Here is a 14,272-nt window from a genome sequence, read left to right on the forward strand (position 1 = left end):
AGATATATACCACAAATGAATTGTATTATTATTATTATTATTATTATTATTATTATTATTATTATTATTATTATTATTATTGTGTTATTAAAAATAATTTTAATGTTAATTAATAATAATAATAATGTTTTTTGTCTTTTATCTCCCTTATAAAGAAGAGCTTCAGAAGTGGTATAATTTCTGCTTCTGTAGAATTTACTTGATAAAATAACTTTAAATTGAAAAATGTAACCATAAACTACATTTATTAGTGTGAAGACTCACACATACACACAAATTCACACACGTCAACAGTTGTGTTACAAGATTCAACAACCATTTAAATTTAATCCCACCTGTCATTTCACAAGAAGTAACAGAGAATACAATCAAACTGCCATGTCTAATAATACAGCCGGCTCCGAGTATCACACTACTTCTTGAGAACTGCCTCCCAGCTGTGCCTATGTTTCTATGGAAACGCTGCTTTGTCTGTGTGGTAGTCTCTGTGGGAGTGGCTGTTTTCACAGTCACAGTTCCTTCCTAAGCTTCACATGCAATGTGAGTAGGCTGCGCTGCAGAGCTCAAGATTGCATAACCACACTGTGCACACAGTTCACTGGAATTGGACTGCTGAGTAAAACGTAATTCTGTGGTACTCATGTACCATATCTCACTGTCTATCTGTATTGGTGTAACTTTCCTTTTATAGATGCACAGTAGTTCGCATTTGGTTTGTAACTCTCGTGCTAGCGAGTGTCTTGCGCTCCATATCGAGTTTACCAGTCAAGTCAAGTCTGTGCTGGAATAAAATGCATGGAAAAATATATCATATTTTGAACACTGATTGAGTTTTGGCCTGCAAGAACTCCCTGCGATTTATTTAAGTATCTTTCAGGGTGGGAACATTAGCAGTAGGGCTCATGAATATTTACATGCACTGTATTTCCCACCCCTGTATCTTCAACAGTAATAGGTATCCTATTCAAAGTTGTTCAGATAGTTACAGGGGACTATTTATTAAACATGTGGATGACAGACTGAACAGCGTTCTGTTGGCTAAATGTATTGTCAACATACCTAAAGCAAGCTATTTCTAGATCCAAATCTACGAAGTGGCCCAGTTCAGGGTTCCAAAAACCTTGTACTTAAGACCAAGCTTACAACAAAAAGGAGACAATGAGGTACCTAATGCTTAATCTTAATGAGGTACACTCCAACTTTTCTGAGATAATGTCTGTTGAGGCATGGTAACAACTTCCTGTCCTTTGACAGGATGGGAGATTACTGGAGGACACCAGCTTCTCATTTCCTGTGACCCCCTTGCCCTCTGTGGAAGGTCGCATTCGAACCGCTCGTCTTCCAGTAAAGGGGTGGTTATAGTGAAGATAACAGTATCCTCGGTCAGTACTTCTAAAGGAAGAAAAACAGTTTGGTTTCCGAAAGCAGCACTGGGACTGTCTGGCCTGGGTTTTGTCATGACTGTGCATTTTCATAGTCAAAACCCAAAGAAGGAAGAATCTTTTGCTTCGGTGCACAATTATATTTAAGTATAAAACATAAAACAAAAACAATTCCTTGATGATAATTATGATTATTTTTAACCTGTGCATCAGCATTTGCAGTAGTTTTTGCAGCATAATGGTGTGGGTCTTCTGTTAACTTGGCTTCATCTAGGCAGACGAGGCTGCTGTCATTGCGGGTTGTGTCAGGAATGCCTGGACTCCCTTTATTCGTTTGTTTTCTCCACGCTTACTTTGTGTCTTTGCCAGGAATCCAGCAGGTCAGCAGTTTATTGCTTGTGAAATTAACATACCCTACAGATAATAAGGATAGGAAAAAAGTTTTGGAACTGTGCAGCAATCTGAAAGGAAATGCATTTAAAAAGTTCTAAAAAGTTAAGTTCAAGATCTTCGCCTTGATAGCCTAGAAGAAGCGTTACAGAAATTGGACGAGTCCTGGACAGGGAACAACCGGTGTGGAGAGACAGGGATCCCGGTCCTGCTGGCTGGAGCTCTCTCTCTCCGTGACCTCACCGGGCCTCTGTGATCCTGACTACACAGCTGCTCTCTGTCCAGCCCCAGCATGGAAAAGTACTGCAAAACCTTATTAATGGATGCCGAATGCAGAGCCAAAGCGGCTTATAGTGCAAAGTATATTTGTACATGTGTTGCACTATTTTAATATACAGTCCATTTTTTTTTAAGATACAAAATATGTCTTGACAAGTATTTGATTTTCTGTAATTTGAAGATATTTTTTTTGCACATTCTGCACTCAGCTCCTCACCACATCTTTGTATTGGGTTGCAGACTGAAAAACGTATTTATTTATTTATTTTTATATAATTTGCTCAAGTTCTTACAATAACACCTGTTGCTATGGAGGTAATAGTTCAATTTCAAATGTAACCGCAAGAAAACCTCCATGTACTGTATGATTCCAGGTCAAAAGGCATTGAGAACTATTCGTCACCAATCTAAACCGGTTGCAGAGCTCCGGCCCAAGCAGTAGAAGATAAATGCAGTACACCTGCACTTTACACGCTGCACTGCATTAGCAGTAACAATGTCTGTTTGTGCTGCTGTGCACAATGGTCCTGTGATTCCTGGTACTGGCGTTGTTTCTCTGTGTGTTTTGAGCTGTGCCGTGTGGTTTGCTGTTGTTTTGGTACGTCTCAGGTCGGCCGTGCTGGCGCGGGGTGGTTCAGGTGTGTGAGCGTCTTCCCCTCGAGCTGCACCGAAGCAGCAAACCGGAAACACTCCCCAGCACTCTGGTTTCCTGGTGCTCACTCTCTGTCTTTACAGAAAACAAACAGGCCCCTGTTTTTTTGGTGTGGTTTATTTTGCCCTTTTTTTTGTGTTGCCATGGCAAAAGAACATTTCTGGGCGTGTTTCACTGAAGAACACTTCAAAGAGCCACGGACTGCTGGGAAGTCTAGATCTCCTGCCCCCCCCTTCACCGGTGCACTTATTCACATGTAAACTTACTCAACACAGGTGTGCACATTCTGACAGTGCATACTTGCACAAACATGCGTGTTTATATATGCATGTATACACACGTGCACAGCTTCTTATGTATACAAAAGATAAGCTACCTAGCTTCTGTCATATGATCAAGCACATATCCAGGGATACAGACAACATTCGCAGACACAAATCGCAGGCAAAGAAGAAGGGCATTAGTGAACCGGGTCCCCCCTGTTCTGCTGTGAGGAATGCGCCTGGGTATTATTCATACATTATTAGCACAGAACTTTGGAGGGATTTCTATATAAAAAGCAATTATAGGTACACTCATTACATAAATAAATTGAAAAGTGTTGTTAAGGTGTAGCCATTCCTATCAAATAAAGGGTGAAGTGAAGAGTATATTAAGCAGTTGCATATGAAAACTATGATTTTCTCTGTCCTCAATAATTTATTGGACTGCGAGACACTGTGTGTAGCATAGTGTTGTTAAAAAATAGAAAGAACATCTGACGTGCAGACGATTGGTTCAGCAGACTCAGAAGCAAACAAAATGACGGGGGGAGGGGGAGGGCATCCTCAAAGATGGGTTCCACATGAATCAGGGATCAGCCAAAGCTCCAGTTCCAGGAACTTCAGGAGGCTTTCCAAGAGGCTGAGGTGTTCATCAACACTGAGGAAGAGGTCATCCACAGTTGGCCACAGTGCAGAGTGACTGGAATGCAAACCTTCTGGAGATGCCAAACCCACAGGGGAGTTTACACTGCGCAGTCATGAGTCAACACGACCAGTCAGGCTCAGGCTGCAGGGGAGTGGGTTGCTTGTGTTTTTTATTTTTTATTTTTTTATTTTAACAGCCACAGCATCAACGGAGATGGGAGGGCTGCTCTGTTGATCGCTCCAGATTTATTCTGCCTGAACACTACTTAGCCTGGGTTTCCAAGTGCAGTTAATCATTTCTCATTTTCAGTGCAACGTCTGTTGTGTTTTCCTTGCTTTTTAAATGTTATAGTAATCTGCAGCAACTCTTGCAGCAACAAGAATATGTTGAACACTGCAACTTGTCATTTTTGCATACCTAGCTCCCACTGAAAATTGTATTTGTTGTCAATTGTTTATTGTCCAAAGCTATTCCTGGTCCTTAAGCAAATTATTTGATTTCTGGTGAAACACAAAAATACACAACTTAATTCATTTCCCTGTGTCTATTTCCAAAAAAAATCCGGACTGGCCATTTTGCTTTCGACTGTAAGTAATCTAAGTTATTTTAAAATGGCTCCTTCTTTGGTATGAGCAACATATTTTAATATACACAGTTTGAGCTAATTTGTATTTGTTCATTTTCCATAGGGCATAGTGTTTTTTTACTTCAGCAAATTGTAGAGAAAAGCATAATGGTTTGTCTAGAGGCTTCAGATAGCTCACACAGCACAGCTACAGACTAGTCTGTTAAAGTGCTGTTAACTTTAAAGTAGTTTGGTCTTGGGCTCTGAGTGAATAACAATTTTTAGTTTTTAAACCACATTTACTGATTCAAAGGAGAGAGGTAGAAACTGTCTTTGTATTGTATGTTAGCAGATATAGGTTTTGTATGCTCAAAGTGGTTACCAAGCTTCCCTGAATACATAGCCCTTTGTGTTCTTAACACATGCCAGGCAAGCAGCTGGAGGCGAGTCAATTAAAACAGTTTTCCTGGAAATAAACCCTGCATGGTCCAGGAGGCATTGCGAGAATGGAAACCATGTGTAACAATGAAATCTCAGAGCCTGCACTGACACACACACACAGCCTCACATGGGCCAACCACACTTGATCATACATGAGGAGCAAACTGAGAAATCGACATTCCTTTTAAGAGGCAAAATATCTAAGTGAAGAAGTAGAAATATAAATGCTATATATGTGTGGTGAGCTGGATGCAGTGACGTCACTCCCCTGGCTTCTCAGAAGCGTACAAATCCGCTGTTCTTTCAGGCCAATGTTTTGCTGTGGAAGAGTTGGGGTTCATTTTGGCTTTGAGCTTGTAGGGGTGGCATCAATTCAGATATTGGGGCATGACCATATCCACATCAGTAGAGTAAATCAATCAGATAAATGTAAAGTTTTGTAGACACAATCACTTTAGTATACTTTCCCCTGAGGAAAATTGCTGTGGCTTCAATTTTTCTGGGGACTGATGTATTCAGGTCTTACCAACTTCCCGGGAACACAAAAAATAAAAAATGAAAAGGGCTAGCTGTGGAGAGTAAAAAAATACATTAAAAAACTAAAACTAAAAAAGAGCTCAGGATGAAAGTCTTTGCTTTTTGGGAACTCTGCCAACACGGGCTTGTGACCTTGCTGAGCCGATAACCCTTACACTACACTTTCTAATGCACCATTAGGGGGAGGCAGAGGTATTTATGAAATCGATTCATTTCATAGAGAAAGAAAGACAGGCAGCTGGTGCTGATGGTTGAGGCTGACAGCTGGGGGGGGAGGGAGGGATGAGATGAAAGCCGTGAAGCACCATTCCTCAATGATAAGGGCTTCCCGACATCACTGAGCAAAGGTGTTGGTAATAACAGCATTGGGAGGCACTGACCTATTATGTGTGTCTATAGCTCTAGCAGCCCCACTGTCAGGGCCCCAGGCAGCAGTTTGCTAAAGGTTACAGCTGTGCAAGAGAGCCTGCTTTCCTTACTATCGCACACACTCAGTGCAGGATGTATAAAAAGCTCACTGCATTCTTTTCCTGTTAGGTGTACCACAATACAAGGCTGACATCTGAGAAGCCTGGCTGGCTTCCTAGTAGACGGGAGCTCACAAAGCTATAGCCTCCTTCGAGCAGACAGCGGCTCGTCTCCCATGCAGGCTGCGCGCGGCCATCCATGGGTCACACTGTGAGAAGAAGAGGAAGGGTTCTGCAGGTGTTCACTCCACTGGTATCTTGGAAACGAGAGCATTTTCCTGGCTACAGACATTCTCCAGCCCCCCAGTCTGATGTTCCTGGTGCCTGCATTGCTGAAGTGACTTCACTTCTCTAGTGCAGATCCAACTTTTTACATTCCTATTGATTTGTCGTGACCAGGATCCCATTTAAGCCTGCGGTTTGTAACCCATCTAGCGCCATTAAAGCCCTTTACTAGCACCATTAATCATCATCATCATAATCCGGATCATAATCTGCCTTTTTTCTCTCTCTTTTTTTGTTTGCTGTTGTTGTGGTGATGCGCTTTTCTTGTGTAAAACCAGAGTCTCAATCCACCCTTTTCAGTGGAAAACAAGATCTTGCACAAATGTGTCAATAGACTGATCGATGGCATTGCGAAAAAAACAAATGATGATTAACAAATGGGTTGTGATATTCGCTAGCATCACCACTATTTGATAAACCTTTTGCGGTTACAGCATGGTTCTGCTTTCACCCCCTTCTGTTTATATAAATGAGGAATCAGTTCTGCATTAGACTAAGAAAGCTCTTGGTGAACATACAACATGATAGTGTTTTCTTGCTGTTTGGCTAATGAGATACATGTGGGTTGTGTCCTAATGTGTGCTTCACTTGAGGTGCCTGTGACTTTTAAAATTACCTTGCTGGTAACACTGTGCATATTTCCCAGTGTGAAGGCAGTGTTTGATCAAAGGGGTGTGGTGATTACCTGAAATATGAAATCTGCTGCCTTTGTTGTTGTTTTTTTTTGTTTTGTGTTTTCTTTTTAGGGGAGTGGCTTCTGCCAATCAGGTTTCCCAATGCCCAGAAATAATTCCTTCATGACTCAGTATCCCCGTCACCCTGTTATGATCTGAAATGTGAAGTTACGCACCACTGTTGACTAAAACTGGAGAATGTTTTTTGAAGTATTTGCACGCCATAAAAGTCTGTGGAAAAGGTTTTGCTTGTGTTTCAGACCCAGAATGAGGTCTGTGTGGAGTGTTTTCCTGACTTGTGTAAAATTACCCCTTCCCCCACCCGCCACCCCCCTCTCCCAAGCTCCCTTCTGCCGTACTTGCCAAGTTTCCTGGTATGTGACTTATACGATCCACAATGGAGTGCTCTAATAACCATTTATTCTCTCGTTTTTCATTGCTTGCTACCTTTGTCTGGCCCCGGGGTATGTCATATGTTTAATTTCTCTTCTTTTCTTTTGGTTAAGGGCTGGGCTGCTCTCCATGTCTCTCAATTCCAGATCATTCCAGTCAATTCCAGTTCTTTATACCCCTTAGAACGATTTGATCCCAACCATGATTCTTCACACGTGTGCAGAAGGAGGCTGGAAATATAAGTTGGGATGGCAGGCTGGTTTGCTGTTAGGATTCAGTAATAAAACACAGCGATTCGTGCTATTGCTATATTTCTCCGCATGAGTCTTCTCCAAGGTTACTTTAGAAGTGGTTTTCCGTTTCTTGGAAAGGATGCTTCATTTGAGGTGCTTGTTGGGACAGGCTAAAGAGTTGCTGTTAAAAATCGCTGGTAGTTTTTTTTCCAATGTTTCACTAGGAGAACATTTATCACTTAAGAATTGACTGAATCACACTGAATCACACAAAGACCCCAAAAGTGTTCCTTCATAGTACTGTCATCTGGCCCAGGGAGAAGCTTTGTGCATACAGTAATGAAAATGATGACTGCCTGCATTTGATTTTTCAGCTGGATATTTTTATTATGGACAAATGACTGTTTGATCAATATTCGTGGCAGAACAGAGAGAAGTGTAATTCACAATACAGATGTACCTTTCCCCCATCCCACAAAATGTGCCAGATTGTTTTAATGCTATTTTCTGTAACTTGCCAATTAGATGGAGCTTGCACGACTGCAGTGAACGTCCGTAAGCATGGCTTTTATGGATCTGCTGGCTCCCCCTCTCTATCCTAGACTCACTGTTAACAGTCTCCCACTGGTCCCCTCCATCATTTCAGCACTTCTGAAGCCTGCAAGGGGCAGTTTCATCCTTTGCTTTCCAGAGACAGTGAAGGGAGAACGATGCTAGCAGCACACACAAGAACTAGATAAGCTCGCCTCAACAAACTTGTAACTGGTTGTTTTAAACCAACTCTTGTGGAGGAGTCTGAGGGTTTCCGTTTTTAAATGTATCACAGTCCATCTGATCTGGATGTCGAGGGGAACGTGTTATGTCTTTTTGTGTCTTGTCAGGGCCAGGTGTGGGCAGCGCTGCGCCACATTTCAGCATCACGTCTCACTTGGGTTCAAAGACTTACAATTTTTTTTCTCTAGACGGTAAACACAGAACTGATAAGCATTATTCTTCTTGGCATTCATACATTTAAAACCTTAATCTATTTAAATAATGTATGAGGGTCTATTTCCTTCCCTTTTTCACAGGTATTTTTTCCCACCCCAGTACATGACATACACTATTTATTGACAGGAAACATATAAAAGTCCACTGAGATAACATTTAAAATTTTATATTGATCATTCTTACCACTTCTGTGCTACAGGCGAGAACAACTGTTTTCCCTCGTCTTGTATTGCTGTGAGTAGTTCATAGTATGCTGTTGTTTTAGGGTCTTAAAAACTCAGGTTTCACAAATGTCAAACCTGTACGGACATGATCATATAACAAAACATTTCAACTGCTGAAGGGCAGGAGGGCTAGTGTGTCAGTGTCTGCAACCTCTTAAAAACTGATGAATGGCAATGAAACAGATATGTATGTATCCCTCTTGATTCATAGTATAGTCATGTTAGGTCTCTTTTTTTAATTACATGATTACCATTAACAGCATTTTTTATTTACTCATTTACTCATTACATCATTTTCTATTATTATTACCATTACTAGTAGTGGTAAGAATAGTACTATTATCATTAGGAAAAAAATAATAATAATAATAAAAGCCAAAACCCATCAATGGAGGTCAAAAGTTTATACAAAGTGTAATCTCAAAACTAAGTCATGTGTTACACATTTATTTCAAGAAATTATATGCAGTGTGAACAAGTGTTTGTGTGGTTAACACTCACCATAATTTTTGTGTTTTACTGTCTGTCGATTCTGACGCATTGAAGTATTGAAATGAAATGACTACTTGAACAATAACTTGAGTCACTAGGCTTTTCTCTGTAACAAAACCCATAAAAAAGAAAAGAAAATGTGAAGGGAAATATATGTAGGCCCCTAGAATGAACAAGCACGGGAAATGCACTCCAGAGCCCGTATTAATTCATCACTTCATACCTCTTTCTGTTTCATGGGAAGCCTGCTTTGAAGTGTTGTCCCCCAGCGTTAATTCATAGAAAGCATAAATAACAAAGCCCTGGTCCCTGAGAGGAGGGCTTTACAGTAAACTGTGATGAAAGACGCACCTCTGAATCATAAGCGCACCTTCACGGCTTTCTCAAGAGGGGAGGGGACAGCAGTTTCGACTGAACACACGCCAGATTTGTCAGGTTCTTAAAAAGTATTTGAAGGGTGATTTAATAAGTGAAACACTGGTGGTACAGATACTCAGAAATGGGGGAGATATAAACTTTAACCAGCCTGTGAATGATAAATTACAAACGTGTATGTGCATCTTCTTTGTGTATAAATGCGCAAATACAAATTGGCTTTAATTAAACCACATCTAGGTACAAGAAATTAGTGATTCGCAAGTTGGGCAAGATCTAGGCTTTAGTACCAGTGTATTATTATTATTATTATTTAAGTGCATGAAGATAACTTTAATGTTTCTATGACTGATGTACAGCGAGTGAACATATGCCACACTTGGGAACTCCTTGTGATGTAGAAGCATGTTCATTATAGTTTTAAGCAATATTACAATCAAGGAAATTGCTTCAAAAACTCTGAACTCTGCCTTCAGTGACTGTATTAAAGGAAAGTAACAAAAACACACACAAAAAAAAAGTTTTTTTTTTTTTTAAAATAGTGCTCTTTATTATAAATTATTGAAATGTTTTATAAATATAAATATGTGCAAAGTTTCTTTTTTTGTTTTTGTTATTGTTTTTTGTTTGTTTCAGATCTTCAAGCTTGTATCACCAGTCATCAGGCTGGACATTAAGGTGGAATCTTTATAAAAGACACACGCACAACAAAAAAAAAAAGTTTTTGCTAGTTTTCACACATGTAAACATTTTCTTGTCGTCTTTAGAAAAATACAACGTGTGGAATTGTGCCCTTTCTGCAGCGATGGACAATTCACAGAGAAGGGAGGGCCGATTCCCTTTAATACATTCATCAACAAGCAGATCTCCTGCCGGGCTTGGAGAGCAAATGCCACCACATTCATTAGGGTACATTTAATAGGTTTATATATTAAAAAAAAAAAAAAAGACTTTGAAACAACACTGATTCAAATAAAAAGTCTGTACTCCTGTGTACTACTGACAAAGGAGGAATTTATTAATCTCATACAGAGTCTAAAGACTCTCCTTCTGTTCATCTTCCATTCAGAATGGAATTGCATATCAGATGGGAACTCTCTCTCCTGTCTAACTTCTGACCCATAAAAGGGCTTTTTACTGATTGGTTCTTTCAATAACAGGAAAGCACATCTGCCTGCAAAGTTGTATGGTGTGTATATTTGTATGCAATACACACACATTATATATTCACACGAGACCACAATCCAAGCTTCTTGATTACTTCAGGTCAAGGTCAATCTTAACACAGTCCATGACAGGGAGTGTAACCCAAATTACTTTTAGGAGAGAGCAGCTTTGTGGTAATGGATTGCAGTCCTGCACAAAGAATATTACAATGTCATTTCATTCATGTGATTTATCTCCTTAATGGGGGACTCTGTGCTCCTAAATTCTGCCTTTCCCTTTAAGACATACATATTTACTTTGGTCATGCTCAAGAATTTCCGCTGAACAATGGATCTGAAATCCTGCGTGTTGGCAGTTTCCTCACACTGAAGAGGATCAAGGTTAATGTATCCCAAGAAGCTATTCCACTACCTAATACTTCTAGCCTGTGTAAGCTGAGGGACAGGACTAGTCTGAGAGTGAGTGGAAGCCCGAAATGATTCACAAGTGGCTCACAGGGAAGGGGGTCAGTACCCTGATGGTTACAGCCCCTCAACCCATTTATTAGGCAACTAAGCTTGGCAGGCACTAATGGAAATGTCTGCGTCATAGATCCTTCTGGCTCTGGCTCTCATAGACATTAAGCTGAATGGCAGAACACAGTTTTCCAACTGAAATATATCAATGCTTTTCCACTTTTGTTTGGTGCTAGGCAATAGCAGCATACTGGTTCTTTTAATTAGTAAAGAGTTCATATGTTGTGCTGTTTTAGCAGAGGTTGGTATTCATAAAGCACAACATGGCCTACAACCATCTACCACTGGTTATACCACACCAGCTCTGTGCCACCCTTGATCCACTAAAAAAATTGCTATTTCTAATGTGCTTCTTTCTCACACGTCGCATATGAATTGAGAGCACAATAAGGAGCCACTACCTGCTATTGAAAGAACCAGAGAACTATACCATCTCAAATTGTACAATGAGACGAGCTCAGAGGCAACGCCGGCTACACAGACGTTCCAGTCATCTTGCATTATTTCATTGTTAATTTAAGACCATCTTTACTGGCGACAAATTCCTCCTGGAATAGGTTGTCCCGTTTGGTTACAGTACAGAGATCCCACAAATACAAGAGTTCCACCTTAAACAAGTCACTGAGGCAATTCATCGAGACAGGGTTCTTTAAATGGGAGCATCATACTCCTGCATGAACTCCTTAAGCGGATGGGGCAATTGGTCCCTTTTGTTGAACACCTCAACATGTCCATTGACAGTCTTCCGGCAGAGGTGCTGCAAAGTGGACATGCTGGAAGACAGAGGTCGGAGCAGTTCGAGGGGGATCTTCTCCCCGCCGGAGTAAATGAAATAGGTGCTTCTCCCGTTGCCCGCCGCCGACGACCCTTTGGAAGGCATATAGTGATGGATGAGTTTTAGCACACAGTCAAACCTGGGTACGGACTGCACACTTTTGGGGTCAGTTTGAAGAAAAAAGGAGCAGCTGTCACACTGAATCCGCAAGTTCTTTGTCCCGGAGGCGGTTTTGACACTGAGGGTAAAGAAGTGCCGGTTATCCGAACTGTCCCGTATCAAGAACGTGCCAGCGGGCTCGGAGCTCAGCAGGCTGTTGGCCTCCTTGCCGCTCACAGAGCTCCAGTAGAAGCCGCTTTCCTGTAGCTTCCGTATGGCAGTCAGGATCAGCTGGTACTGCACCTTGGAGCTGAAGGTCTTGTAGCGGTGAGGTGGCAGCCGCATGTTTGCGTCAAAGGGGCTGCTGCTCATCGCGGAGTCAAACTTGCTGTGGGTTACCATGGCGCTCCACACGCGCCCTGAACTGCCTGGTCCTAACGACGCAGTGTCCAGAACAGGGACTCCCAGAATACCCTGGTTGGTTTTCGAGGCTCAGTGTAAATCCCAGGGCTCGGCTTTCCCTAGAACATCGGGACCAGTTAATCCGTTTCTTGTCAGCCACAAACTGTTAGGGAAAAGCAGAATAAGCATTAGGCTACACATTTTAGCATATCATTTGACTGTGGTAGCAACAGGCATTTACATCCTAAATATAACGGGAGAGCTGATGCAGCAACCTGAAAGGTGTGTCAGGACTGCAGGAAGTTTCAGACGCTTTAAATTACATTTTTAAAAATATACACATACATACATTTTCTTGTTGTACAAGATCATTTCAATTTGAGTTCAGGCTCAGATCTGGTGGTTTTAAAAGCATACATTTCCAGACCATGGCTGTGGTGCAATTTTCATATTAAAAACACAGTGAAAGAGATATAAATCAAAAGGTTCTCTCTGGTTTAAACAAATTCTGCGTGGACCCTTACCACAAAGGCGTTTGATAGCATTATAAAATCTCCCGAGGTTTCCGAAGTAGACTGCCATGAACGTCTGTCTCATTTCTCACGAACTACAAATCATTGACTAATCATTGGTTTGTCTGTAAAGAGATTAGGTCCCCTATTAAGTCTTACAATTTTTTTTTTTTTTAATGGGACGTTCTTAACAAGATTTTAAATGCAACTACATTATACATTTTTAAATAATGGGAACTTATATTTCAAATGCTTTATATTGATGGAGGTTATACAGTGGAGATCCTGACTGTCATTAAATCAATACCATGTGTGTAAAGTAATGGAATTGGAAGAAAGCGTCTCTTTCCAATGCTACTCAAGCCCATGATCCAAGGCAACATTGTCGTCTGCTGAAGGGGCCCCCCAGGGGCCCCTTCAGCAAACAACAATGTTGCCTTGGATCGGCAGCAACCCGTGGGGTGCTTGTAATTTGATCTCTATTATCCAACAAAGTTTTGAACCCCACGATCGAGCATGACCATCCAAGCACAAACCTTTGCATCTCTATGCGTTTGTGAATAGTACGGCACCAGAAACCCTATGCTCTTTCAACAACCCCTTCAACCATTTCAAATTGTGTGCAATGCTAACGCTGGTCTCCGTGAACTATATACCCTAGTTCACCCATTCGGTCTTTGTGACGTCGCGGTAACGCGAGTACTGGATACAATATAGCCCACCCGGGTAAACAGATAGATCCAAGGTTATCAAGGGTTACCACAAGCAATCGTTCCGGAAAAAAAAAACAAAAAAAAAACGAGTTTGCATCCCAAAAGATAATTACCTGGCTGGTGTCGCCTTGAAAAAATAAACTTTGGTTTAATCCAAATGCCTTTTCTTCTCCTGAGCCCAACTTGGATACGTCGCTCAGTGGAGAGTCTCCCTGATCACAGTGCATATGTTACAGATCTTCTTGAAGCACAGAAGACCTTGCTGTAGGGGACTTGAAGCCAGCTCGGGTCGGGCTTGTTTGCTGGTGCCGACAGTGTCGGTGCAGCAGCGGCGGCCGTGTTAATGCCACAGTGCTCCAGCTAGTAGAGCTCATATGTTGCTCAACGCCCCGCCCCCTATACCGCCCTTCCAGTAACAGAGCAGCTTCTGGTAAAGACAGAGAAATCGGCTCTTATTATAAACACACAGCAGTCACACACACACACACACACACACCCTGGCAGGCGGCCAATACATAATCAGGATTTTTTTTTTTTTTTTTTACCGGCCTGTTCCTGGTATTCACACAGAACAGCCCTCCCCTCCCCTCCCCCTCTCCACACTCCTGCTAGATGTGAAGTTTTCTCCATTTTCACTCTGACAAGGTGAAACGAGTAGTAGAGGCGCTGTACACACTGAGCATGTGCCTCGGAGGAGAATAAAAGGTGCTCCCTTACGGTAATCCACGGCGTGCATTTCCCCGTTACAGTGAAACACGCTACTAAGAAGAGCAGGGCAGCAGTAAAAAAGAAAAGGAAAGA

General features: G+C 41.5%; 1 protein-coding gene across 1 annotated transcript; it reads right to left on the reverse strand.

Moving 5' to 3' along the window:
* Positions 1-9,855: 9,855 nt before the first annotated feature.
* On the reverse strand, positions 9,856-13,874 carry socs3b (suppressor of cytokine signaling 3b). Its single transcript, XM_066704491.1, has 2 exons — positions 13,585-13,874; positions 9,856-12,409 (listed from the first exon to the last, which is right to left on the reverse strand). Exon 2 carries the CDS (start codon positions 12,244-12,246, stop codon positions 11,620-11,622), a length of 627 nt encoding a protein of 208 aa, XP_066560588.1. The 5' UTR covers positions 12,247-12,409; positions 13,585-13,874; the 3' UTR covers positions 9,856-11,619.
* Positions 13,875-14,272: the final 398 nt, after the last annotated feature.

Source organism: Amia ocellicauda, chromosome 5 (assembly GCF_036373705.1).
Source record: "Amia ocellicauda isolate fAmiCal2 chromosome 5, fAmiCal2.hap1, whole genome shotgun sequence".
Taxonomy (NCBI): domain Eukaryota; kingdom Metazoa; phylum Chordata; class Actinopteri; order Amiiformes; family Amiidae; genus Amia; species Amia ocellicauda.